At 44.5% G+C, this 26,783-nt stretch overlaps 1 protein-coding gene across 2 annotated transcripts in view; it reads right to left on the bottom strand.

The window, feature by feature from the left end:
- adck5 (aarF domain containing kinase 5) overlaps positions 1-26,783 on the bottom strand; it is an 85,098-nt gene that overhangs the window by 19,477 nt on the left and 38,838 nt on the right. For both annotated transcript variants that reach the window (XM_078230468.1, XM_078230475.1), the window contains exons 7-11: positions 20,802-20,915; positions 17,644-17,775; positions 6,394-6,477; positions 5,028-5,109; positions 3,307-3,385 (exon numbers count right to left, since the gene is read on the bottom strand). In XM_078230468.1, the coding sequence (XP_078086594.1) occupies positions 3,307-3,385; positions 5,028-5,109; positions 6,394-6,477; positions 17,644-17,775; positions 20,802-20,915 (491 nt within the window). The remainder of the gene's footprint in view (positions 1-3,306; positions 3,386-5,027; positions 5,110-6,393; positions 6,478-17,643; positions 17,776-20,801; positions 20,916-26,783) is intronic.

Raw genomic sequence — 26,783 nt, forward strand, 5'->3', positions numbered from 1 at the left:
TTAATGCCAGGAATATAGTGAATAAAGGGGATGAGCTCAGAGCATGGATCGATACCTGGAAGTGTGATGTGGTGGCCATTACGGAGACTTGGATGTCTCAGGGACAGGACTAGATACTCCAGGTGCCGGGATTCAGATGTTTCAGGAAGGACAGGGAGGGAGGCAAGAGAGGGGGTGGAGTGGCACTGCTGATCAGGGATAGTGTCACAGCTGTAGAGAAGATGTATGCTGTGGAGGGATTGTCCACTGAGTCTCTGTGGGTGGAAGTTCAGAGTGGGAAGGGACCGGTCACTTTGCTGGGAGTTTTCTATAGGCCGCCCAATAGTAACAGGGAGGTGGAGAAGCAGATAGGGAAACAGATCCTGGAGAGATGCAGTAATAGCAGAGTTGTTGTGATGGGAGACTTTAATTTCCCAAACATAGATTGGAATATCCCTAGGGTAAGGGGATTGGATGGGGAAGAGTTCGTTAGGTGTGTTCAGGAGGGTTTCCTGACACAGCATGTGGACAAGCCTACAAGAGGAGAGGCTGTACTTGATCTGATACTGCCCAATGAACCTGGACAGGTGTCAGACCTGTCAGTGGGAGAGCATCTTGGGGATAGCGAAAATAACTCTATCTCCTTTAGGCTTGCATTGGAAAAAGAGGGGATCAGGCAAGCTAGGAAAGTGTTTATATGGAGTAAGGGGAAATATGAAGACATTAGACAGCAAATTAGAGGAGTAAATTGGAAGGAGGTATTCTCGGGGAAATGTACTGAAGAGAGGTGGCAGTTTTTCAAGGAATGTCTGTCTAGAGTTCTACAGGACAACGTTCCGAGCAGACAGGGAGGTGTTGGTCGGTTAAAGGAACCGTGGTGCACGAAAGCTGTGCGGGACCTAGTCGAGAAGAAAAGGAAAGCGTACAAAAGGCTCAGAGAGCTTGGCGAAGATAGGGATTAAGAAGAGTATGCGGCTTGTAGGAAGGGACTAAAGAAGGAAATTAGGAGAGCCAGAAGGGGTCACGAGAAGGCCCTGGCAGGTAGGATTAAGGAGAACCCTAAGGCGTTCTATAAATATGTGAAGAGTAAAAGGATGAGACGTGACAGAATAGGGCTTATAAAAGGTGAAGGCGGGAACGAGAATACCTCCGAGAATACCTCCTTCGAATTTACTCCTCTAATTTGCTGTCTAATGTCTTCATATTTCCCCTTACTCCATATAAACACTTTGTACGGAACCAGTAGAAATGGCAGAGGTGCTCAATGAGTATTTTGCCTCGGTTTTCACAGAGGAGAAGGACCTGGGTGGGTGTACTGCGGGCATGCGGTGGACTGAAAGGATCGAGTATGTGGACTTTAAGAAAGAGGTTGTGGTGGAATCTTTGAATGGCATCAAGATAGATAAGTCGCCGGGTCCGGATGGGATGTACCCCAGGTTACTGTGGGAGGCGAGGGAGGAGATTGCAGAGCCTCTGGCGATGATCTTTGCGTCATCGATGGAGACGGGAGAGGTGCCGGAGGATTGGAGGATTGCGGATGTGGTTCCTATTTTCAAGAAGGGGAATAGGGATAGCCCAGGTAATTACCGACCGGTGAGTCTAACCTCAGTGGTTGGTAAAGTGATGGAGAAGATCCTGAGGGACAGGATATATGAGCATTTAGAGAGGTTTAGTATGCTCAAGAATACTCAGCATGGCTTTGTCAAGGGCAGATCGTGCCTTACGGGCCTGGTGGAGTTCTTCGAAAATGTGACTAGACACATTGACGAAGGGAAGGCGGTAGATGTGGTTTATATGGATTTTAGCAAGGCGTTCAATAAGGTCCCCCATGCAAGGCTTCTAGAAAAAGTGAGAGGGCATGGGATCCAAGGGGCTGCTGCTCGGTGGATCCAGAACTGGCTTATTTTGTGTCTCTGTGCCCTGTTTGAGAGCAGATTTCCACTCCATCTGACGAAGGAGCAGCGCTCTGAAAGCTAATGGTATTTGCTACCAAATAAACCTGTTGGACTTTAACCTGGTGTTGTGAGACTTCTTACGTTGCCCAAAGGAGGCAGAGAGTGGGTATAGATGGGTCTTTTTCTAAATGGAGGTCGGTCACCAGTGGTGTGCCCCAGGGATCTGTTCTGGGACCCTTGCTGTTTGTCATTTTCATAAATGACCTGGATGAGGAAGCGGAGGGATGGGTTGGTAAGTTTGCCAACGACACGAAGGTTGGTGTGGTTGTGGATAGTCTGGAGGGATGTCAGAAGTTACAGAGGGACATAGATAGGATGCAAGACTGGGCGGACAAGTGGCAGATGGACTTCAACCCAGATAAATGCGTAGTGGTCCATTTTGGTAGGTCAAATGGGATGAAGGAGTACAATATAAAGGGAAAGACTCTTAGTACGGTAGAGGTTCAGAAGGACCTTGGGGTCCGGGTCCATAGGACTCTAAGATCGGCCCCGCAGGTGGAGGAGGTGGTTAAGAAGGCGTATGGTGTGCTGGCCTTTATCAATAGAGGGATTGAGCTTAGGAGTCTGGGGATAATGATGCAGCTATATAAGACCCTCGTCAGACCCCACTTGGAGTACTGTGCTCAGTTCTGGTCGCCTCACTATAGGAAGGATGTGGAAAAGATTGAAAGGGTGCAGAGGAGATTTACAAAGATGTTGCCTGGATTGAGTGGCATGCCTTATGAGGATAGGCTGAGGGAGCTCGGTCTTTTCTCCTTGGAGAGACGAAGGATGAGAGGAGACCTAATAGAGGTGTATAAGATGTTGAGAGGCATAGATCGGGTAGACTCTCAGAGGCATTTTCCCAGGGTGGAAATGTCTGCTACGAGAGGACACAGGTTTAAGGTGCTGGGGGGTAGGTACAGGGGAGATGTTAGGGGTAAGTTTTTCACACAGAGGGTGGTGGGCGAGTGGAATCGGCTGCCGTCAGTGGTGGTGGAGGCGAACTCAATAGGGTCTTTTAAGAGACTCCTGGATGAGTACATGGAGCTTAATAGGATGGAGGGTTATAGGTAGGTCTAGAAGGTAGGGATGTGTTCGGCACAACTTGTGGGCCGAAGGGCCTGTTTGTGCTGTAGTTTTTCTATGTTTCTATGTGACTCCAGTTCCATACTAGTGCAGTTGAGTAAACCACTAAGCTGCATCAAAACTACTACAAAGAGTGAAGTCCCAACCAAGCAGTATATTAGAGTGTGTTCATCTGATGGACTGCAGTGGTTTAAGAAAGCAGCCCACCATCACCTCAAGGCCACCAACGATGGGCAACAAATGCTGGCCTAGCTAGCAAATCCCACTTATTAACAATGATTTCTTTTCTGACAAAAGCACTTACTTTGTATCCAGGTTTTCATACAATCCGTGATCTAGGAGCACCAGTTCCGCTTTTCCATCAGGGCCTTTCCTAACCAACACTGCACAACAGAGAAAAAAAAAACATCAAATATAAATTTGACTCATATGGATATAGAGGAATTACATGGGACAGGGGAGGAGAGAGGCTGGAACAAGACAAAAATCACTCGACATCTCAGCAAATACATGTCAGCCTATTAAGATGGATGATAAAGATCCTGTAGGAGGAGCATTCCATGGTGCCCTCGGCTGACATTCCTCTATCAACAAAATAATCAAAAGGTTGTTGACCTCACTACTGTTTGAGATTTCTTGCTGTGGGAGAGTGGCCTCCTTATCAGTCTACAAATTTATAGATTATACGTGTGTGCACGCGCACGTGTGCGTTTGTGTAACACTGACATCTTCGAGATGCAATATAAAAGTACTATATGGAGCTCCTGCTGAAGATAGTCACATTCAATGGCATTACCATTGCTGAATCCCCCACTAACATCATGAGAGAGTCATCACTGAAACAGAACTGGAGCAGCCATAAAAATACTGTGACTACAAGAGCAGCAAAGAGGCTAACTCACCTCCTAACTCTCCAAAGCCTGTCCACCACCTACCAGGCAAAGTCTGGAGTGTGATGGAATACTCCCCACTTGCCTGGATGGGTGCAGCTCCAATACTCAAGAAACAGAACGCCATCCAGGACAAAGCGGCCCTGCTTGATTGGCATGACATCAACAACATCCATTCCCTCTGCCACCACAGTGGCAGCAGTGTGTACCATCTATAAGATTCACTGCAGTAACTCAGCAAGGCTCCCTTGACAGCACCTTGCAAATCCATGACCCCTACCACCTAGGACAAAGGCAGCAGATACATGGGAACACCACCACCTGCAATTTCCCCTCCAAGCCACTTACCATCCTGACTTGGAAATATATCGCCATTCCTTCACTGTCATCGAGTCAAAATCCTGGAACTCCCTCCCCAACAGCTGTGTAGTGTACCTACATCTCAGCGATTGCAGCAGTTCAAGAAGGCAGCTCAAAACTACCTTCTCAAGGGCAACAAAAATGTTGGCCTTGCTGGTGATGCCAACATCCCATGAGAGAGAAAAATAAATTGCTGCCTGTGCCCATAATCTGTTTATCCATCACTGCTGCTGACCTACATCTCTATCCAGAAATGCCTTGGAATTTTAAAATTCTCATCCTCATGTTCAAATCTCCCCCAATCTCCATAACCTCCTACAGCCCTAAAATCTTCCGAGATCTCGGTGTTCCTTTAACTCGGGTCTCTTGTGCATCCCCCATTTTAATCACTCCATAACTAGCGGTAGTGTGTGCAGCTGCCTATAGCTCTGGAATTCTGTTCCTAAACACCCATCTCTCTCTGCCCCTTTCAAATGCTCCTTGAAAGCTACCTTTCTGCTATGTTTGTGGTCACTTGTCCTAATATTTCCTTAAGTGGCTCAGCATCAAATTTTGTTTGAAAATGTTCCTGTAGAGAACCTTGGGATGTTGATGGTGCTATATAAATGCCAGGTGTTATTGATCACAAGTAGCTTTCCCCCTTTTCAGTCTCTGCTATCAGTTATATAAACTAATTCTGGTCAAACCAGATGTATTTTCTATTGTAGCATTTGTACTACAAAGACAACAGTGACGTTTTGGTGGTCTCGTGCTCCCCCAGAGTTCTCGGACTTACCATTCCCAGGGTGGGGGTCAGCGTGGATGAACCCAGTATAAAATATCTGCTCTGCAAAAGTCCTGACCAGTTTGTCCGCAACCTGAGGAAAGGAGAAGGTGTGTCAGTGTACAGTGCAACTCTTCCAGCTGCTTTTTCAACAGCACTGCCAATCATAACAGATGGTGGGTGTGCAACACAGGCACAGACATGACACCAGAAAAACTAGAACATAGGCCTTCTGAACAGCCACTGGAAACCCTTCCTCGTCATTAGCACCTTAAAGGATCTGAACTCAATGCTCTAAATAAAGGCATTTAATCAATCCATTTTTCCAATTCAATGATATCTCAACTTTGGCTTGCCTGGTTGGGCATCACAGGCATGGCTGCATTTATTACCAAGTCCTAGGTGCCCCAAAGGGATGATGGTGGGCTGCTCCTTTAAACGGCTGCAGTCCATAAGGCATAGAAACACCCAACAGGTTGTTAGGAAGGCATTCCAGAATTTTGATCCAGTAATGATGAATAACTATGGATATATTTCCAAGTCAGGATTAAGAGAGACTTGGAGGAGAACTTACAGGTGATAGTGTTCCCATGTGTCTGCTAAGGCAGTAGAGGTTGCTGTCGAAGGAGTAATTTGCCACAGTGTATCTTGCAGATAGTACACACAGCACCATATTGTGTCAGTGGCAGATGAAGTAGCTGGTTTCAGTGATTTGTCATCCAGACAAGGAACTCACATGTTACATCCAGATTTGAGCAGATTTTTGTGGACCTCAGCAACAAGAGTTGCACATTAAAGCAATCACTTAGTGCAGACTGGGAGAAAACTTTGTGCAGTGTTGTCAGGGAGCAAGGGATGCTTTGGTGCAGGGTAGGTGCTGGGAACAAACTATTATATCTTTCAAAGGACAAGTGACTTTTAAAAGCTTTAAAGTTGATCGAGAAAGCAGGGTAGACAGTGGGTTTGACTTTGGATTGTTCTAGCCAAGAGTTTGCACAGCCGCAATAGATTGAAAGACTATAAGCTTCAAATGGTACAGAGCCTACAAATACTGGCAGGGACTGTACAGCAATTAGATTAACATTTAAAGAAATATAATTTCTCAGGGTTCCCACTTCTGGTCCCTATCAGACAAACCCTCTCAGAATATAGCATGTATGGACATCAGATGATGAGACTGACCTATGATACTCTCCGGCCCCACAGTTAAACTATTAACACATACTGCCTGAAGAGCGAGGCGAGTGAGCGAGGCGGGTGAGCGAGGCGGGCGAGCGAGGCGAGTCCAGAGGGCTCCTAGTGTCTGTCCATGAGCCATTGCCTTCAGAAGAGATGAGGAATAAATTTGAGGGAGTGGATGAGGAAAATCTGCACTTACATCTTTGACACTCAAGCCCTGTTGCTCAATTTCATCAATGTTGGTGACTTTACAGCCCTCGCAGTAATCTGCAGTCAGGATTCGCTGAAAGTAAAAGCATATACACATTAAGCAGAAATACATCATACGTTTACAGAGCCGACAAAAATGCTTATGCGCAGCACATAGGAGAAGATGAGTGTGAGCTGACTCTAAGTGCGGTAAAATGGAAAGGAAGGGTTTAGACAGGTAGAATCTAGACAGCAGGATCACAGAAAACAAAGGTTCCATCATCGCTATTGAATAGAGTGCTAAGGGAAAGTGCAGAATATCATCACTGGTACCATCAGACAAACCAATACACAAATGAGAAATTAGACTAACGTGTTTAAAGGAAAAGCTTACAGAATTATTAGAAAAATGGTTACACAGGATCAAGAGGTAGTTTTAGCGTGGATTTGAAGTTGGCTAAGGGTGAGAAAACAACATTGTTTTTTAGACTGGAAGGAGTTTTTCAGTGGTACAAACATAGGAATGAGGAGGAGGGGTAGGTCACTCGACCCTTAGAGCTGCTCCACATTCAATAAGATAATGGCTGATCATCTTTCAGCCCCGATAACCTTTCATCCCCTTGTTTATTGAGAATCTATTGAGTGCTGCCTTAAAAATATTCAAGGATTCTGCTTCCACTGCCTTTTGAGGAAGAGAATTCCAGAGGCTGATCAGCATCAGAGAAAAAGATTTTCCTCATTTCTGTCATAAACGGGTGACCTCTTATTTTTAAACAATGACCCCTACATTCGAGATTCTCCCACAACAGGAAACCTCCTTTCCACATCCACCCCGTCAAGACTCCTCAAGATTGTTAAGAGATCTCAGTGGTTGGGTTGGGACCAATGTTCTTTTTGATACATATTAAATGACCTGCACCTTGGCACAGAGGCATTATTTCAAAGTTTGCAGAGAGAGTCATAGAGGTTTACAGTATGGAAACAGGCCCTTCGACCCAACTTGTCCATGCTGTCATTTTTATTAAACCACTGAGCTAGTCCCAATTGCTTGTGTCTATACCCATCTTACCCATGTAACTATCTAAATGCTTTTTAAAAGACAAAATTGTACCCGCCTCTACTACTACCTCTGGCAGCTCGTTCCAGACACTCACCACCCTCTGTGTGAAAAAATTGCCCCTCTGGACCCTTTTGTATCTCTCCACTCTCACCTTAAACCTATGCCCTCTAGTTTTAGACTCCCCTACCTTTGGGAAAAGATATTGACTAGCTGATCTATGCCCCTCATTATTTTATAGACCTCTATAAGTTCACCCCTCAGCCTCCTACGCTCCAGAGAAAAATGTCCCAGTCTATCCAGCCTCTCCTGCTGCTGCAGCAAATCAGGCCCATGCAAAAATAGTAAAAAAATATAAAGATTTTCATTCTGAATGCGTGAGTATTCGCAATGAGATGGCACAAATAAAGATAAATGGCTTAAATTGAATCGCCATTACATGGTTATAAGGTGATCAAGGTTGAGAAATAAATATTCCAAAGTACACAATGTTTCAATAGTGGTTATGCTGACAGATAGAGTAATATGAAAAAAATAATTGGAGCGTGTAACAAAGACAATGTAATAGTTATGTGGGACTTTAATCTTCAAATAGATTGAAGAAATAAATTTGGCAAAATTGGTCTAGAAGACCAGTTTCTAGAATGCATTAGTTTCCTGAAGCAATGTGTTGTGGAACCGACTATGGACATAGTATTGTGCAATGAGGCAGGGTTGGGAGAGGATGACTAAGGGGCTAATAAGAGTGATGTAGTTAAAGTAATCATAATCAGCAGCGAAAAAATATTAGATAAACTTTTGGAATTAAAATCCAACAAATGCCCAGACCCTAAAAGTGTTCTGAAAGAGATAGCTGCAGACATGGAGGATGTGCTGCTTATGATTTTCCAAAATTCTCTCGACTCTGGAATGATCCATGTGGATTGGAAGTTAGCAAAAGTAATTGCAACAGGATCTTGATCAATTGGACCAGTGGGCTGACAAATGGCAGATGGAGTTTAATTTAGACAAATGCGAGGTGATGCATTTTGATAGATTGAACCAGGGCAGGACTTACTCAGTTAATGGTAGGGCATTGGGGAGAGTTACAGAACAAAAAGATCTAGGGGTACATGTTCATAGCTCCTTGAAAGTGGAATCACAGGTGGACAGAGTGGTGAAGAAGGCATTCGGCATGCTTGATTTCATCGGTCAGAATACTGAATACAGGAGTTGAGACGTCTTGTTGAAGTTGTATAAGACATTGGTAAGGCCATACTTGGAATACTGTGTGCAATTCTGGTTATCCTATTATAGAAAGGATATTATTAAACTAGAAAGAGTGCAGAAAAGATTTACGAGGATGCTACCAGGACTTGATGAATTGAGTTATAAGGAGATGCTGGATAGACTGGGACTTTTAGTTAAATCTCACGGGATCCAGGGTGAGGTATCTAAATGGATATAAAATTGGCTTCTTGACAGAAGCCAGAGGGTGGTTGTTGAGGATTGTTTTTCAAACTGGAGGTCTGTGACCAGCGGTGTGCCTCAGCGATCAGTTTATGGGTCCATTGTTATTTGTCATTTATATTAATGGTTTGGATGAGAATATAGGAGGCATGGTTAGTAAGTTTGCAGATGACACCAAGATTGGTGGCATAGTGGACAGTGAAGAAAGTCATCTCCGATTGCAACGGGATCTTGATCAATTGGGTCAGTGGGCTGACGAATGGCAGATGGAGTTTAATTTAGATAAATGCGAGGTGATGCATTTTGGTAGATTGAACCAGGGCAGGACTTACTCAATGGTAGGGCGTTGGGGAGAGTTATAGAACAAAGAGCTCGAGGGGTACATGTTCATAGCTCCTTGAAAGTGGAGTCACAGTGGACAGAGTGGTGAAAAAGGCATTCAGCATGCTTGGTTTCATTGGTCAGAACATTAAATACAGGAATTGGGACGTCTTGTTGAAGTTGTACAAGACATTGGTAAGGCCACACTTGGAACACTGTGCAGTTCTGGTCACTCTATTATAGAAAGGATATTATTAAACTAGAAAGAGTGCAGAAAAGATTTATTAGGATGCTACCGGGACTTGATCGGTTGAGTTATAGGGAGAGGCTGGATAGACTGGGACTTTTTTCTCTGGAGCATTGGAGGCTTAGGGGTGATCTTATAGAGGTCTATAAAATAATGAGGGGCACAGATCAGCTAGTCAATACCTTCTCCCAAAGGGAGTCTAAAACTAGAGGGCATAGGTTTAAGATGAGAGGGGAGAGATACAAAAGTGTCCAGAGGGGCAACTTTTTCACACAGGGTGGTAAGTGTCTGGAACAAGCTGCCAGAGCTAGTAGTAGAGGCGGGTACAATTTTGTCTTTTAAAAAGCATTTAGACAGTTACGTGGGTAAGATGGGTATTGAGGGATATGGGCCAAATGCAGGCAATTGGGATTAGCTTAGGCGTTTAAAAAAAAGGGCAGCATGGACAAGTTGAGCTGAAGGGCCTGTTTCCATGCTGTAAACCTCTATGACTCCATGACTTTATCTGATTATATGAAAAGGAATTGTGCTTGACCAATTTGAGTATAGCTGAAAAAAAAGAGACATACTGTAAAAGCTGTGTGTTTAGTACTCAACATGACAGATGCAAGAATATCAAATTTTAAAGGGAATAACAATATCTTGTGCTTAAGAAAAAGGTGCTGATTAGTTGGTAAGTGGACTCTGCATAGTCGAGGCATTGCCATGGAGAATATTTGATGTATATCGCGCCAACTCATGAATGAATGTGTCAGTTCTGAAAAGTACCCAGTCTATCTCAAATTACCCCACAGACAAGCGCAAAAATCGTGCTGCCATTCACACCGGTGGGATCTTACAGTCCTGCTGACGGTGCAACCCTGCCGTGGGTTTCCCAGCTGCAAGGAGTCCATTCACTGGGAAACCCTGTTGACAATGGTGGGACTGTAAGATCCCACCACCTGTGAACAGCACGCCACTTCCCACCAACACGAAACATGATGCAGCGAGGGAGGAAAATCCCACCCAAGGTGTCTCAAAGATTTGAACAACAGGTGCAGTTAGCCATCTCATCCTGCTAATATGCAGTAGCAACACGAGTGGTATTTTCCAACAGGATGCTGCACCAAGCCAAAAAGACATTTCCCGCCTATCACACAAATGAATAATGTGTTATATAAATTTCAGTGGCAGCGTGATGGCAGGTATGTGGGCCATATGTCCCAATGACTGATGGATTGTATTAAACATGTCCCCTCGGCTGTTCGCAACAGGCAGAGAGAGTACTGATTGTACTCAACGAACCTGTGCTTGCAAAATTTAGAACAGTATGCAAGATAGGGTGTCATTCCACAATTGGCCAGCATTTCTGAGTGCACTACCAATTATGTCAAGAACCAATTCAATATCAGTCAAGTTTGCAATATGGTTCACATATTTTTGCTAGAAGTTACATGTATTTAAATGCAGGACCGTATGTTCTGCAAACGAATAGAATATGTCCAAGCATTGCACCTTTCTCAATTGAACAAAAACATGGGGGACAGCTGTTCCCTGGTGCATTCCCCATGGCAACATCTCAATCAGTACTGACTTGCCTATTTTGACTTTAAACAAAACTAGAGGGATAAATATTCCCTGGGCATTCTCAATGGCAACACCTCAACCAGAGTCTATTTGCAAACCAATCAGCATTCTTTTCTCATGCAGTACAATTGTTATTCCCTTTGAGATTTGGTATTCTTGGATCTATGCTGATGAGTGCAAGTCTCTCTTTGATAGCATGTCTCTTTTTTCCAGCTATACTTGAGTTCCGTACTATTACTTTTGACAAATCCTTTTGCATTTGTTTGAGGATGTAACTAGTAAGATAAAGAACCTCCAATTGTTTGATTTGTTCGAAGTGGTGCAAGACAGAGGGAGAGATTCTCAGCAGGAGTACTGAGGGTGAGTAAAGTGCTGTGATTTATTTATTTATTTAATCTGGTTTTTTTTCGCGGGCTTTTTTTCAACGGTTTAAACTCTGAGGAAGTGGGAGTAGGCTGCAGGGGAATCTGGGAGATTGTGTTTTGTAGTATAAAAGTCACTCTATACAGCGGGCAGCATCGGGAGTGGGCTGCAGAGTGAGTGGGAAGCTGAGTGAAAGCTGCAAGGGCTTTGGCTCACAGGGCTTAGGCAGAAAGGGCGAGCAGGGGTGAGTTTAATTCATTTTTGCTGTTTCTACCTGATACTGGCAAGGTATCTAGAGGGGATGGGTGTGCAGGCAGTGCAATGTTCCTCTTGCACTAAAGGTATCTAGAGGGGATGGGTGTGCAGGCAGTGCAATGTTCCTCTTGCACTATGTTTGAGGTGAGGGATGATGACAGTGTCCCTGCTGATTACACCTGTAGGAAGTGCACCCATCTGCAGCTCCTCCAAAACCGTGTTAGGGAACTGGAGCTGGAGTTGGATGAACTTAGGATCATTAGGGACGCAGAGGTGGCCATAGACAGAAGCTTTAGGGATACAGTTACTCCGAGGAATGAAAATAGATGGGTGACGGTGAGAGGGGCTGGGAGGAAGCAGTCAGTGCAGGGATCCCCTGTGGTCGTTCCCCTTAGCAACAAGTATTCCGCTTTGGATACGGTTGAGGGGGACGACATACCAGTGGTGAGCCGCAGTGAGAGGATCTCCAGCACTGTGTCCGTCTCTGTGGCTCGGGAGGGTAAGGGGGAGAGCGGGAGGGCAATAGTTATTGGGGACTCGTTAGTTAGAGGGATAGATAGGAGGTTCTGTGGCAGCAAAAGAGACTCGAGGATGGTATGTTGCCTACCGGATGCCAGGGTCCGTGACGTCTCGGACCGTGTCTTCCGGATTCTTAAGGGGGAGGGGAAACAGTCACAAGTCGTGGTACACATTGGTACCAACGACATAGGTAAGAGAAGGGACGGGGATTTAAAACAGGAATTTCGGGAGCTGGGATGGAAGCTGAGAGCCAAGACAAAACATGTGGTCATCTCTGGTACGTTACCGGTGCCACGTGATAGCGAGTTGAGGAACAGGGAGAGAGTGCAGTTAAACATGTGGTTGCAGGGATGGTGTAGGAGAGAGGGTTTCAGATACGTGGATAATTGGAACACATTCTGGGGAAGGTGGCATCCGGTAGGCAACATACCATCCTCGAGTCTCTTTTGCTGCCACAGAACCTCCTATCTATCCCTCTAACTAACGAGTCCCCAATAACTATTGCCCTCCCGCTCTCCCCCTTACCCTCCCGAGCCACAGAGATGGGGTGCACCTGAACCAGAGGGGCACGAATATCCTGGGAGGGAAATTTGCTACGGCTCTTCAGGGGGGTTTAAACTAATTTGTCTGGGGAGTGGGAAAGGGAGTTGTAGTCCAGAAGTCAGTGCTGAGGGTGGTGAGGTATTGGGGAAGGTATCAAGGTCAAGGGTGGGTACCGGTAGACAGGAAGGTGGGTTGAAGTGTGTCTACTTCAATGCAAGGAGCATCCGGAACAAGGTAGATGAACTTGGGGTGTGGATTGGTACTTGGGACTACGATGTTGTGGCCATTACGGAGACGTGGGTAGAACAAGGACAGGAATGGTTGTTGGACGTTCCGGGGTATAGATGTTTCAGTAAGTGTAGGGAAGCTGGTAAAAGAGATGGAGGAGTGGCATTGTTAATCAAGGATAGTCTAACGGCTGCGGAAAGGCACTTCGAGGGGGATCTGCACACTGAGATAATATGGGCTGAAGTTAGAAATAGGAAAGGAGCGGTCACGTTGTTAGGAGTTTACTATAGGCCCCCAAATAGTAATAGAGATGTGGAGGAAGAAATTGCTAAGCAGATTATGGATACGTGTGGGGGTCACAGGGTAGTTGTCATGGGGGACTTTAACTTTCCAAATATTGATTGGAACCTTTGTAGGTCAAATAGTTCAGATGGGGCAGTTTTTGTGCAGTGTGTGCAGGAGGGTTTCCTGACACAATATGTGGATAGGCCGACAAGAGGTGAGGCCACATTGGATTTGGTACTGGGAAATGAACCGGGCCAAGTGTTAGATTTGGTTGTGGGACAGCACTTTGGAGATAGTGACCACAATTCGGTGTCTTTTGTTATTGCAATGGAGAGGGATAGGGCTGTACGGCAGGGCAAGGTTTACAATTGGGGGGGGGAGGTAATTATGATGCGATTAGGCAAGAATTAGGGGGCATAAGATGGGAACAGAAACTGTCAGGGAAAGGCACTAATGAAAAGTGGAACTTCTTCAAGGAACAAATACTGGGTGTCCTTGATAGGTATGTCCCTGTCAGGCAGGGAGGAAATGGCCGAGTGAGGGAACCATGGTTCACGAAAGAGGTGGAATGTCTTGTGAAAAGGAAGAGGGAAGCTTATGTAGGGATGAGGAAACAAGGTTCAGATGGCTCGATTGAGGGTTACAAGTTAGCAAGGAATGAGCTGAAAAAGGGGCTTAGGAGAGCTAGAAGGGGGCATGAGAAGTCCTTGGCGGGTCGGATCAAGGAAAACCCCAAGGCTTTTTACTCTTATGTGAGGAATAAAAGAATGACTAGGGTGAGGTTAGGGCCGGTCAAGGACAGTAGTGGGAACTTGTGTATGGAGTCAGTAGAGATAGGCGAGGTGATGAATGAATACTTTTCTTCAGTGTTCACCAAGGAGAGGGGCCATGTTTTTGAGGAAGAGGTGTTACAGGCTAATAGGCTGGAGGAAATAGTTGTTCGGAGGGAGGATGTACTGGCAGTTTTGAATAAACTGAAGGTCGATAAGTCCCCTGGGCCTGATGAAATGTATCCTAGGATTCTTTGGGAGGCAAGGGATGAGATTGCAGAGCCTTTGGCTTTGATCTTTGGGTCCTCACTGTCCACGGGGATGGTGCCAGAGGACTGGAGAGTGGCGAATGTTGTTCCTCTGTTTAAGAAAGGGAATAGAAATGACCCTGGTAATTATAGACCGGTTAGTCTTACTTCGGTGGTTGGTAAATTGATGGAAAAGGTCCTTAAGGATGGGATTTACGACCATTTAGAAAGGTGCGGATTAATCCAGGATAGTCAGCACGGATTCGTGAAGGGCAAGTCGTGCCTCACAAATTTGATTGAATTTTTTGAGGAGGTAACTAAGTGTGTTGATGAAGGTAGGGCAGTTGATGTCATATACATGGATTTTAGTAAGGCGTTTGATAAGGTCCCCCATGGTCGGCTTATGATGAAAGTAAGGAGGTGTGGGATAGAGGGAAAGTTGGCCGATTGGATAGGTAACTGGCTATCTGATCGAAAACAGAGGGTGGTGGTGGATGGAAAATCTTCGGACTGGAGGTAGGTTGCTAGCGGAGTGCCACAGGGATCAGTGCTTGGTCCTCTGCTCTTTGTGATTTTTATTAATGACTTAGAGGAGGGGGCTGAAGGGTGGATCAGTAAATTTGCTGATGACACCAAGATTGGTGGAGTAGTGGATGAGGTGGAGGGCTGTTGTAGGCTGCAAAGAGACATAGATAGGATGCAAAGCTGGGCTGAAAAATGGCAAATGGAGTTTAACCCTGATAAATGTGAGGTGATTCATTTTGGTCGGACTAATTTAAATGTGGATTACAGGGTCAAAGGTAGGGTTCTGAAGACTGTGGAGGAACAGAGAGATCTTGGGGTCCATATCCACAGATCTCTAAAGGTTGCCACTCAAGTGGATAGAGCTGTGAAGAAGGCATATAGTGTGTTAGCTTTTATTAACAGGGGGTTGAAGTTTAAGAGCCGTGGGGTTATGCTGCAACTGTACAGGAGCTTGGTGAGACCACATTTGGAATATTGTGTGCAGTTCTGGTCACCTCACTATAAGAAGGATGTGGAAGCGCTGGAAAGAGTGCAGAGGAGATTTACCAGGATGCTGCCTGGTTTGGAGGGTAGGTCTTATGAGGAAAGGTTGAGGGAGCTAGGGCCGTTCTCTCTGGAGCGGAGGAGGCTGGGGGGAGACTTAATAGAGGTTTATAAAATGATGAAGGGGATAGATAGAGTGAACGTTCAGAGACTATTTCCTCGGGTGGATGGAGCTATTACAAGTGGCCATAACTATACGGTTCATGGTGGGAGATATAGGAAGGATATCAGAAGTAGGTTCTTTACGCAGAGAGTGGTTGGGGTGTGGAATGGACTGCCTGCAGTGATAGTGGAGTCAGACACTTCAGGAACATTTAAGCGGTTATTGGATAGGCACATGGAGCACACCAGGATGATAGGGAGTGGGATAGCTTGATCTTGGTTTCAGATAAAGCTCGGCAGAACATCGTGGGCCGAAGGGCCTGTTCTGTGCTGTACTGTTCTATATTCTATGTTCAATAAATGTAGTATACTTGGATTTCTAAAAGGCATTCAATAAGATACCACTCAAAGGTCATTATAAAAGATAAGAGCTTAAAGGAGTTTGGAGTAATATACTAGCATGGATTGCGGACAGATTGATGAACAGGATGCAACGAGTAGGGGTAAGTGTACGTTTTCAAGTTCATAGATGTAACTAGTGAAGTGCCACAAGGATCAATGCTGGGACTCAGCTACTTACAATCTCTATTAATGACTTAGACAAATAGACCAAGAAAAATTACCCAAGTTTGAAGATTGTACAATGTTAGGTAGAAATGAAAGCTGTGAAACGGATAGAGACTGGAAAGTAATATTAACAACTTAAATGAATGGAAGTTAGGTTAAGTGAAAGGTGGCACAGATGGAGGATAATGTATGGAAGTGAGAGGTTTGAGGACTTGGGTGACTCATACAATGAACACAAAGCTAGTATGCACATACAGCAAGCAATTAGGAAGGCAAATGGCATGTTTGGAATACAGGAGTAAGGATGTCTTGGTATACAGTTGTAGAGAGTTCTGGTGAGACTACACGAGGAATACTGTGCACAGTTTTGATTTCAGAAAGGGGAGGTGCTGAGGTAGTGGTACTGTCACTGGACTAGCAATGCTCTGGGGACCTGGGTTCAAATCTCACTGTAGCAGATAGCAAAATTTGAATTCAATAAAAATATGGAATTAAAAGTTGAATGTTGACCATGAAACCATTGTCGATTGTCATAAATACCCATCTGGTTCACTAATGTCCTTTAAGGAAAAAAGGTGCCACATATGCCTTTTTCACCACTCCACGAACATCCCTTCCACCTTCAGAGATCTATGGACAAACACGCCAGGGTCCCTTTGGGTTCATCAGAACTTCCTAGTATCATGCCACTCACTGAATACTTCCTTGTCAACTTACTCCTTCCAAAGTGTATCACCTCACACTTCTCAAGGTTAAATTCCATCTGTCACTTGGAAGATCAGCCACAATCTTATTGAATGGTGAAGCAGGCGTGAAGGGCTGAATGGCCTACCCCTGCTCCAAAGTCCTATACTCCCAAACATGCAAGATTCTGAAGGGGGCTTGAAAAGGGTAGATGCTGAGAGGTTGCTTCCCCTTTCTGGGAAATCTAGGTCATAAGGGCAGAGTCTCAGGGTCAGGGACTACTAATTTAGGACTGAGATGAGGAGAAATTATTCACTCAAATACTTGTGAATCTCTGAAATTCTCTACCCCAGAGGATTGTGGATGCCCCATTATTGAGTATATTTAATGCTGAGATAGACAGATTTTTCAACTCTGAAGGGATTCAAGAAACATGGGAAGTGGACATAAAAGTGAAGTTAAGGCTGAAGATCAGCTATGATCATATTGAGTGGTGGAGCAGATTTGAGGCATCACATGGTCTACTCCTGCTGCCTTTTCTTTATATTCTTATGAAATAATTATGGGAAATTTTGATGGGAAATAAATACAATTTTATTAGCATAAGCTACATTCCAGAACAAAAAACAAATTCCCACTGCATCTGTAATAGATTTGTTTTTAATCTTCTATTGTCCTGCATGACAGCTTACGATGCACTTCAACCCAAGAGACTTGCATATCATCCCCAATTTTTGAGCTTTCATTGGTAGCCAACAGACTCAAAGGGTTTATGAGTGACTTGGTGAGCAACAAATCTCGTAAAATATGGGCCCCATTTACCAAACCTGCGTGAATGAACCCAGCCTCCAGGCAACTGAACCAACTTGAATCGACCATCAAAATATTTGCCCAGCATGCTAATCTAATAAAAGCCTTGATTCCATTTTAATGATGGAAATATATTCATTGCACATAGCCAGAACATACTCCATATTTTTAGCCTCACCTTGCTGGTCTGCTCCCAGTACACCTTGGGAATAACAATAAATTTGAAGTGACTGAGATCTCGTGCACATCGCTCTGCGTTACGGCCTTCATTCTCAAAGTCCAGTTCCTGGGCTAGTGTTCCCTTCAGGTCCTGTGGAGTATGGCATGTACAGAATACATATGAGACACTCTATGTATTTCCATATTAAACCAGTTTAATACTCTAGCATTCCACTGGCATAGGAACAGAAGCAGGTCATTCAGTCTCTCTAAGATAAAAGCAAAATACTACGGATGCTGGAATCTGAAACACAAATAGAAAATGCTGGAAAATCTCAGCAGGTCTGACAGGATCTGTGGAGAGAGAATAGATAAGAAGTCTAGCAACACCAGGTTAAAATCCAACAGGTTTATTTGGTAGCAAACGCCACTAGCTTTCGGAGCGTGCTGCTCCTTCGTCAGGTGGAGTGGGTTTGTGTTTGTGTCTCTGTATGCCCTGTTTGTGAGCAGATCTCCCACTCCACCTGACAAAGGAGCAGCACGCTCCGAAAGCTAGTGGCGTTTGCTACCAAATAAACCTGTTGGACTTTAACCTGGTGTTGTTAGACTTCTTACTGTGTTTACCCCAGTCCAACGCTGGCATCTCCACATCGAGAGAGAATAGAGTCAACGTTTCGGGTCAGGATGACCTTTCGGTGCATGACGCACGACTGCCAGTAAATTTTGACCTCAATGCATAGTACATGTATATAGATATTGGATCAGACAAGCTCTGGGCACAGTTACGATGTCTTCCCACTATGAAACAGCTTGCCAACATTGTTTAGATTCACAAGAAACAGCCACTTGGGTGAGATACCAATGATCTCACTGCAAGTTAAATGCCTTCAAAGGCGGGAGCGGATTTGAGTTACAAACCAGACACAATTATGGTCATTCTCTTTCTGTGCTGTGCAAGCAATCCTCTGATCATCGCTATAAGGGATGGTCTATATGGGATTAGCTTAGGGGTTTGAAAAAAAAAGGACAAGTTGGGTCTAAGGGCCTGTTTCCATGCTGGGAACCTCTATGACTCTAATTAAACTTGGAAAGGTTAAAAATGCAAAGCTTGAATAAGAGCCTTGTTCAGATATAACAAGAGTACCCAGTGTACAAAGATATTAGTGTTTTAAAAAAATAACCTGTTATGTTACTAAAATGCAATATACAATGAGTGTAAAAGAGATAAGATTCTGGGACAGTTCAAAAATAAAAATTATCTGGAGTTGGGCCTGGCGGGCAGAGAGATTTTTGACTGTAAAATGCATCATTCACATGAATGGCCATTTTGCCAGTAAACGCTAAACGTTTACCTTGCAAATTTAACATTTGGTATTCCACAGCAGCTTGCATTCATAAGCTTTCAATGTATTAATACAGGGTCTGGGAGCATAGAGGCAACATTACTGCACCCAAAGACCTGAGCTAATAATCTAGAGACACTAGTTCAAACTGCACCACAGCAAGTATCAGTAACTACTGGATTGTCACTACAAACCCATCTGGTTCACTAACATCCTTTAGGGAAGGAAATCTGTCTGTCTTCAGTCTGGCCTGTGTGACTCCAGACCCATGTTAACGTGACTGGTTGCTCACTGCTCTCTGAATTGGGCTAACAAACAACTCCGTTGTCTCACTGGCAATTAAGGATGGGCAATAAATGATCACCTTGCCAGAAACGCCTACATGCTGTGAATGAATTTAAAAAAGTAAAATACCCTGGTACAGGAACAGAAGCAGGTCATTCATTTTCTCCAGCCTGTTCTGCCATCCAAAGAGCTGACGATGATGTTGCATCATTTGTAATGTTTGCAATATAATCTGAAGGTTCGGATCTGTCATTTAACACAGTTCTTAACATCCATTATCATTTGCATTATTAAACCATTTCCATGTCGGTTTAGTGAATAAACAGCCTGCTGCGATGCCAAGTCAGGTAACCAAGTTGGGGATGCGCGTGACTACCAGAGCATTAACCCATCTGGTTAGGTAGTACCAGGTTTGAGAAGGCTGTGTCAGACATAACTTCGAGTTCAGTGGTCATGGGTTTGAATCCTACTTCAGAGAATTCGGCACATACAACGCAGGCTAATACTCTGGCACGGCACTGAGGGAGTGCTGTTGGGTATGCAATCTTTTGGATGAGAATCGAGGTCCCATCTGCCCTCAGGGGTGGACAGAACCAATCCCATGGCACCTTGTCGCAGAATAGCTAGGGAGTTCTCTGCGATGTCCTGGCAAACATTTATGCCTGAGCCATCATGAAGAAACAGATTATCTCGTTGCTGTTTGTGGGAGCTCACTGTAGGCAAACTGACTGTTGCATTTCCTATATTACGACAGTGACTACATTTCAGGAGTACATTACTGGCTGGAAAATGCTTTGAGATCTTCGGAGGTTGTGGAAAGAGCTATAGAAATGCAGGTTATTTCAGGCCAACTGGTCTAAATCCATTTTGAAAACATTTATTTCAAGATGGGTGGAATATGTTTTATACTATGCCATGGTCTGCAGTCTGGGAGACACTGGCAATTTAAGATGCTGCCTGTTTTGAGGTGGTTAAAACAGCCAGAGTCTGAAATAAGAACCTGCACTTTTGTGCCCAAAAATATTTGTATCGCATCTGCATACATCTCTTTGGGTGGCACAGCGGTTGGAACTGCTGCCTCAGAGCGCCAGGGACCAGGTTCAATTCCCAGCTTGGGTCACTGTCTATGTGCAGTCTGCACATTCTTCCAGTGTCTGCATGGGTTTCCTCTGGGTGCTCTGGTTACCTCCCACAGTCTGAAAAGACGTGCTGGTTAGGCTCATTGGCCATGCTAAATTCTCCCTCAGTGTACCCGAACAGGCGCCAGAGTGTGGTCACTAGGGGATTTTCACAGTAACTTCATTGCAGCGTTAATGTAAACCTACTTGTGACACTAATAAATACACTAAAAAAGAAAGAGATGTTAATTGACTGAGAAACAAATGGGGCACAATTCATATCAGATCCACTGCCTCTCTTACAATTTTCTTTTTGAAAAAACCTTATACCATCAAGGACATATATCTGTATGAAATTCTGCAGTATGATCTGGAAAATATCATGCTACATTCAACATTCCAACCCTTCTATTAGGACAGAGAACACTTACCTGGAGGACCCAGCGGAATGCAAACTTCGGATGCATTAACTGAACCAGGCCCAAGAGGAACTCCAGTGTCATAATGTCTCCATCAAATCGGTCCCGTAGATCAATGAACTGCACCTGGAGGAAGAGATAAAATGCAATTGAACTGTGAATTTAAAAGCAGAGTTAAGAAAGAAGTTAGCCTTTTGAGTGAGAAGAACATAGGTTCAAGTCCCATTCCAGCACAAAGAAAATCAAGGCAGTAGTGAGGGAGTACTTCTGAGGTACTGCCTTTCAGATGGGACATTAAACAGAGGCCCCATCCTTCCTCTGAGCTGGAGAGAAAAGTTCCCTTGGTCACTCTCTCAAAGAAGAGTAGGGGAGTTATCCCCAGTGTCCTGGCTTATCAACATCACAAACAGGTTATCTGGTCATTAATCACATTGCAGTTTGTGGGACATTGTAGTGCATAAATTGGCAGCTGTGCTTCCTAGGTCACAACAATGACTACAGTTCAAAAGTACTTCAATTACTGTAAAGTGATTTGAAATTTCTGATGGTCATATAAATGCAAGTCTTTTTGTCTCACACTTCCAAGTGTGCCTGTTGTGTAAAAATTGCTTTTCCAATTTTCAACCATATTGAAAAAAAACACATACAGCAAAACAACTTCCCTGGGCATATCACACCATGCTAGCCAGCTGCCACCTCTGTCCACCACTTGTGGTCTCTGCCTTTTCCTGTGTAATGTACAACATATCCTGCAGCAACCTCATTGGTAGCATCAGCACTAGAGATTTGCTAGTGCTACTTGATATTGAGGCCCTGGTCAAGAAGAAAAGGCACATGAGGCAGCTGGGATCAAGTGAATCTCTTGAAGAGTATAGGGGGTGTAGGAGTAGAGTTAAGAGAGAAATCAGGAGGACAAAAAGAGGACACGAAATTGATTTGGTAGATAAGGCAAAGGAGAGTCCAAAGAGCTTCTACAAATACATAAAGGGCAAAAGGGTAACAAGGGAGAGAGTAGGGCCTCTTAAGGATCAACAAGGTAACCTATGTGGGGATCCACAAGAGCTGGGTGAGATCCTAAATAAATATTTCTCATCAATATTTACTGTTGAGAAAAGCATGGATGTTAAGGAACTTGGGAAATAAATATTGATGTCAGAGGAGTGTACATATTACAGAGAAGGAGATGCTGGAAGTCTTAAAGCGCATCAAGGTAGATAAATCTGCGGGACTTGATGAGGTATATCCCAGGACGTTGTGGGAGGCTAGGGAGGAAATTGCGGGTCCCCTAGCTGAGATATTTGAATCATCGATAGTCATGGGTGAGGTGCCTGAAGATTGGAGAGTGGCAAATGTTGTGCCTTTGTTTAAAAAGGGCTGCAGGGAAAAGCCTGGGAACTACAGGCTGGTGAGCCTCACATCGGTGGTGGGCAAATTGTTGGAAGGTATTTTGAGAGACAGCATCTACAGGCATTTAGAGATGCAAGGACTGATTAGTCAGCATGGCTTTGTGAGTGGAAAATCATATCTCACAAATTTAATTGAGTTTTTTGAAGAGGTAACCAAGAAGGTAGATGAGGGCAGTGCAGTTGATGTTGTCTACATGGACTTTAGCAAGGCCTTTGACAAGGTACTGCATGGTAGGTTGTTGCATAAAGTTAAATCTAACTGGATCCAGGGTGAGGTATCTAAATGGATACAAAATTGGCTTCGAGGGTGGTTGTAGAGAGTTGTTTTTCAAACTGGAGGCCTGTGACCAGCGGTGTGCCTCAGGGATCAGTGCTGGGTCCACTGTTATTTGTCATTTATATTAACGATTTGGATGAGAATATAGGAGGCATGGTTAGTAAGTTTGCAGATGACACCAAGATTGGTGGCATGGTGGACAGTGAGGAAGGTTATCTCCAATTGCAGCGGGATCTTGATCAATTGGGCCAGTGGGCTGACGAATGGCAGATGGAGTTTAATTTAGATAAATGCGAGGTGATGCATTTTGGTAGATTGAACCAGGGCAGGACTGACTCAGTTAATGGTAGGGCGTTGGGGAGAGTTACAGAACAAAGAGATCTAGGGGTACATGTTCATAGCTCCTTGAAAGTGGAGTCACAGGTGGACAGAGTGGTGAAGAAGGCATTCAGCATGCTTGGTTTCATTGGTCAGAACATTGAACACAGGAGTTGGGACGTCTTGTTGAAGTTGTACAAGACATTGGTGAGGCCACACTTGGAATACTGTGTACAATTCTGGTCACTCTATTATAGAAAGGATATTATTAAACTAGAAAAAGTGCAGAAACGATTTGCTAGGATGCTACCAGGACTTGATGGATTGAGTTATAAGGAGAGGCTGAATAGACTGGGACTTTTTTCTCTGGAGCGTAGGAGGCTGAGGGGTGACCTTGTAGAGGTCTATAAAATAATGAGGGGCATAGATCAGCTAGATAGTCAATATCTTTTCCCAAAGGTAGGGGAGTCTAAAACTAGAGGGCATAGGTTTAAGGGGAGAGATACAAAAGGGTCCAGAAGGGCAATTTTTTCACACAGAGGGTGGTGAGTGTCTGGAACAAGCTGCCAGAGGTAGTAGTAGAAATGTAGAAACATAAAAAAACTACAGCACAAAACAGGCCCTTCGGCCCCACAAGTTGTGCCGAACATATCCCTACCTTTTAGGCCTACCTATAACCCTCCATCCTATTCAGTCCCATGTACTCATCCAGGAGTCTCTTAAAAACTCCTATTGAGTTTGCCTCCAACACCACTGACGGCAGCCGATTCCACTCACCCACCACCCTCTGTGTGAAAAACTTCCCCCTAACATTTCCCCTGTACCTACCCCCCAGCACCTTAAACCTGTGTCCTCTCGTAGCAGCCATTTCCACCCTGGGAAAAAGCCTCAGAGTCCACCCGATCTATGCCTCTCAACATCTCATATACCTCTATTAGGTCTCCTCTCATCCTACGTCTCTCCAAGGAGAAAAGACTGAGCTCCCTCAGCTTATCCTCATAAGGCATGCCTCTCAATCCAGGCAACATCCTTGTACATCACCTCTGCACCCTTTCAATCTTCTTCACATCCTTCCTGTAATGAGGCGACCAGAACTGAGCACAGTACTCCAAGTGGGGTCTGATGAGGGTCTTATATAGCTGCATCATTATCCCCGGACTCCTAAACTCAATCCCTTGATTGATAAAGGCCAGCACACCATACGCTTTCTTAACCACCTCCTCCACCTGCGGGGCCGATTTTAGAGTCCTATGGACCCGGACCCCAAGGTCCTTCTGATCCTTTACAGTACTAAGAATCTTTCCCTTTATATTGTACTCCTTCATCCCATTTGACCTGCCAAAATGGACCACTACGCATTTATCTGGGTTGAAGTCCATTTGCCACTTCTCCGCCCAGTCTTGCATCCTATCTATGTCCCTCTGTAACTTCTGACATCCCTCCAGGCTATCCACAACCCCACCAACCTTCGTGTCGTCGGCAAACTTACCAACCCATCCCTCCACTTCCTCATCCCGGTCATTTATGAAAATGACAAACAGCAAGGGTCCCAGAACAGATCCCTGGGGCACACCACTGGTGACCGACCTCCAATTAGAAAAAGACCCATCTATACCCACTCTCTGCCTCCTTTGGGCAAGCCCATGATCTGCCTTTGACAAAGCCATGCTGAGTATTCTTGAGCATACTAAACCTCTCTAAATGCTCATAAATCTTGTCCCTCAGGATCTTCTCCATCAACTTACCAACCACTGAGGTTAGACTCACTGGTGAGTAATTTCCTGGGCTATCCCTGTTCCCCTTCTTGAAAATAGGAACCACATCCACAATCCTCCAGCACCTCTCCCATCTCCATCGACGACGCAAAGATCATCGCCAGAGGCTCTGCAATCTCTTCCCTCGCCTCCCACAGTAAGCTGGGGGTACATCCCATCTGGACCCGACGACTTATCTATCTTGATGCCATTCAAAGATTCCAACACAACCTCTTTGTTAAAGTCCACATACTCAATCTTTTCAGTCCACCGCAAGCCCGCAGTACATCCACCCAGGTCCTTCTCGTCTGAAAACCGAGGCAAAATACTCATTAAGCACCTCTGCCATTTCTACTGGTTCCGTACAGATTTTCCCGCCTTCACCTTTTATAGGCCCTATTCCTTCACATCTCATCCTCGTCGAGGCGGGTTCAATTTTATCTTTTAAAAAACATTTAGATAGTTACATGGGTACGATGGGTATAGAGGGATGTGGGCCAAACGCGGGCAATTGGGATTAGCTTAGGGTTTTTAAAAAAAAGGGCGGCGTGGACAAGTTGGGCCGAAGGGCCTGTTTCCATACTATAAACCTCTGTGATTCTACTTTATGAACTGAAATGATGGAAAAGCTCAGCAGCTCATTTGAATATTTGAAAGGTGGCGATGGCCATTAGCAGCATGAGGTTTGCAGGAATGCAAAGAGGGAAAAAAAGCAAAGCTTCTTTTCTACAGAGCCTGCACTTCAGAGAAAATGCCCATCGACCAGAAGTGCTTTTGGACCCCCAAGCCTGTGAAAGGCATAATTGAAATGCAAGTTGAATCCCATCATTAATTTAATCTCAAGTTTCATTCCCTTCAGTGTTCAGGGACCCTCTCCCTGTTTGGAGATGTATCTTGGTACAGAATGAACACTGGTGTGTGGGTTATAGTCAGGTTGACACTGCCTTGCACAGCCTGTGTAAACCTCCAGTCCCAAAGTATTTCAAGATATGTATTTAAAACTATTCCAGCATGGAGTAAGAAACTGTGTTGAAAGTGAAAGCCACTGAGTACTGTTGTTATAGTGAGGGCTTTAATGCTAGCTGATCCACTTCATCATAAATTGTTACTCAGCAAGTACTCAAAAAAGAATATTAGCCTTCATAGCTGGATGGGGGTGAGAATATAAAATGGAGACGTTTTTCAACAGCTACACAAAGCAAATGTTAGGCCACACCTAGAAGATTGAGTAACACTCTCAGCACCACATTTTTTCATGTTGGCTTTGGAAAGAATGTAATGAAGATTTATCAGAATATTTCCAGAGTTCAAAGGATTAGATTATGTAAAATAAATTCCCCGAATTATAGGCTAAGGTATGATTTGCATACATGGACATTAGATGCAGGAGTAGGCCACTCAAGCCCGCTCGCCATTCAACAAGTTCATGGCTGATCTGATATCTCCACATTCCTGCCAACCTCCTATATTTCCCCACCCCCACTTATCACAATCTGTCTCTGCCTTAAAATTATTCAAACACTTTGATTCTACTGCCTTTTGAGGAAGAGAGTTCCAAAGACTCCAGCTCTCTCTCCACGGATGCTGTCAGACCTGCTGGGATTTTCCAGCATTTTCTGCTTTTGTCACTAGATTCTTGTTGACTTAAGGATTTTCAGTGATTTGGTGCAAAGGTGGGTGAAGGGAGTTAAGATCGCAGATCAGTGCAATGAGTTTTGCAGTGAGCTTTGACAACGGGTCATCTGGACTCGAAATGTCAGCTCTTTTTTCCCTCCTTACAGATGCTGCCAGACCTGCTGAGATTTTCCAGCATTTTCTCTTTGGGTTGCAGATCAGTTATGTTTTAATTGAGTCACACAACAGCTTTGTGGGGTTGTATTGCCTACAATTGACCAGACACAGTCAAATAAGATTTATTACACGACCAAAGGAAAATAAATCAATTCATGGACAGAATGCGCCCATTAAAAAAATGTTACTGTTTTCCATTCTTTATGTTTTCAGTTTTACTTTTTGGGATTGATATAAGCACAATATACATTGGATATGTCAGGTTGATTGGCCATGCTAAATTGCCCTTAGTGTCAGGGGGACTAGCTAGGGTGTTATGGGGATAGGGTATGGGCGGGATTGTGGTCGATGCAGACTCGATGGGCCAAATGGCCTCCTTCTGCACTGTAGGAATTCTATGATTCTCAATCTGCAGAGAAAAAACTTCTCATTTCTTAAATGGGCAGCT

The sequence above is a fragment of the Mustelus asterias genome, chromosome 2 (genome assembly GCF_964213995.1).
Source record: "Mustelus asterias chromosome 2, sMusAst1.hap1.1, whole genome shotgun sequence".
NCBI classification, from domain to species: Eukaryota; Metazoa; Chordata; class Chondrichthyes; order Carcharhiniformes; family Triakidae; genus Mustelus; species Mustelus asterias.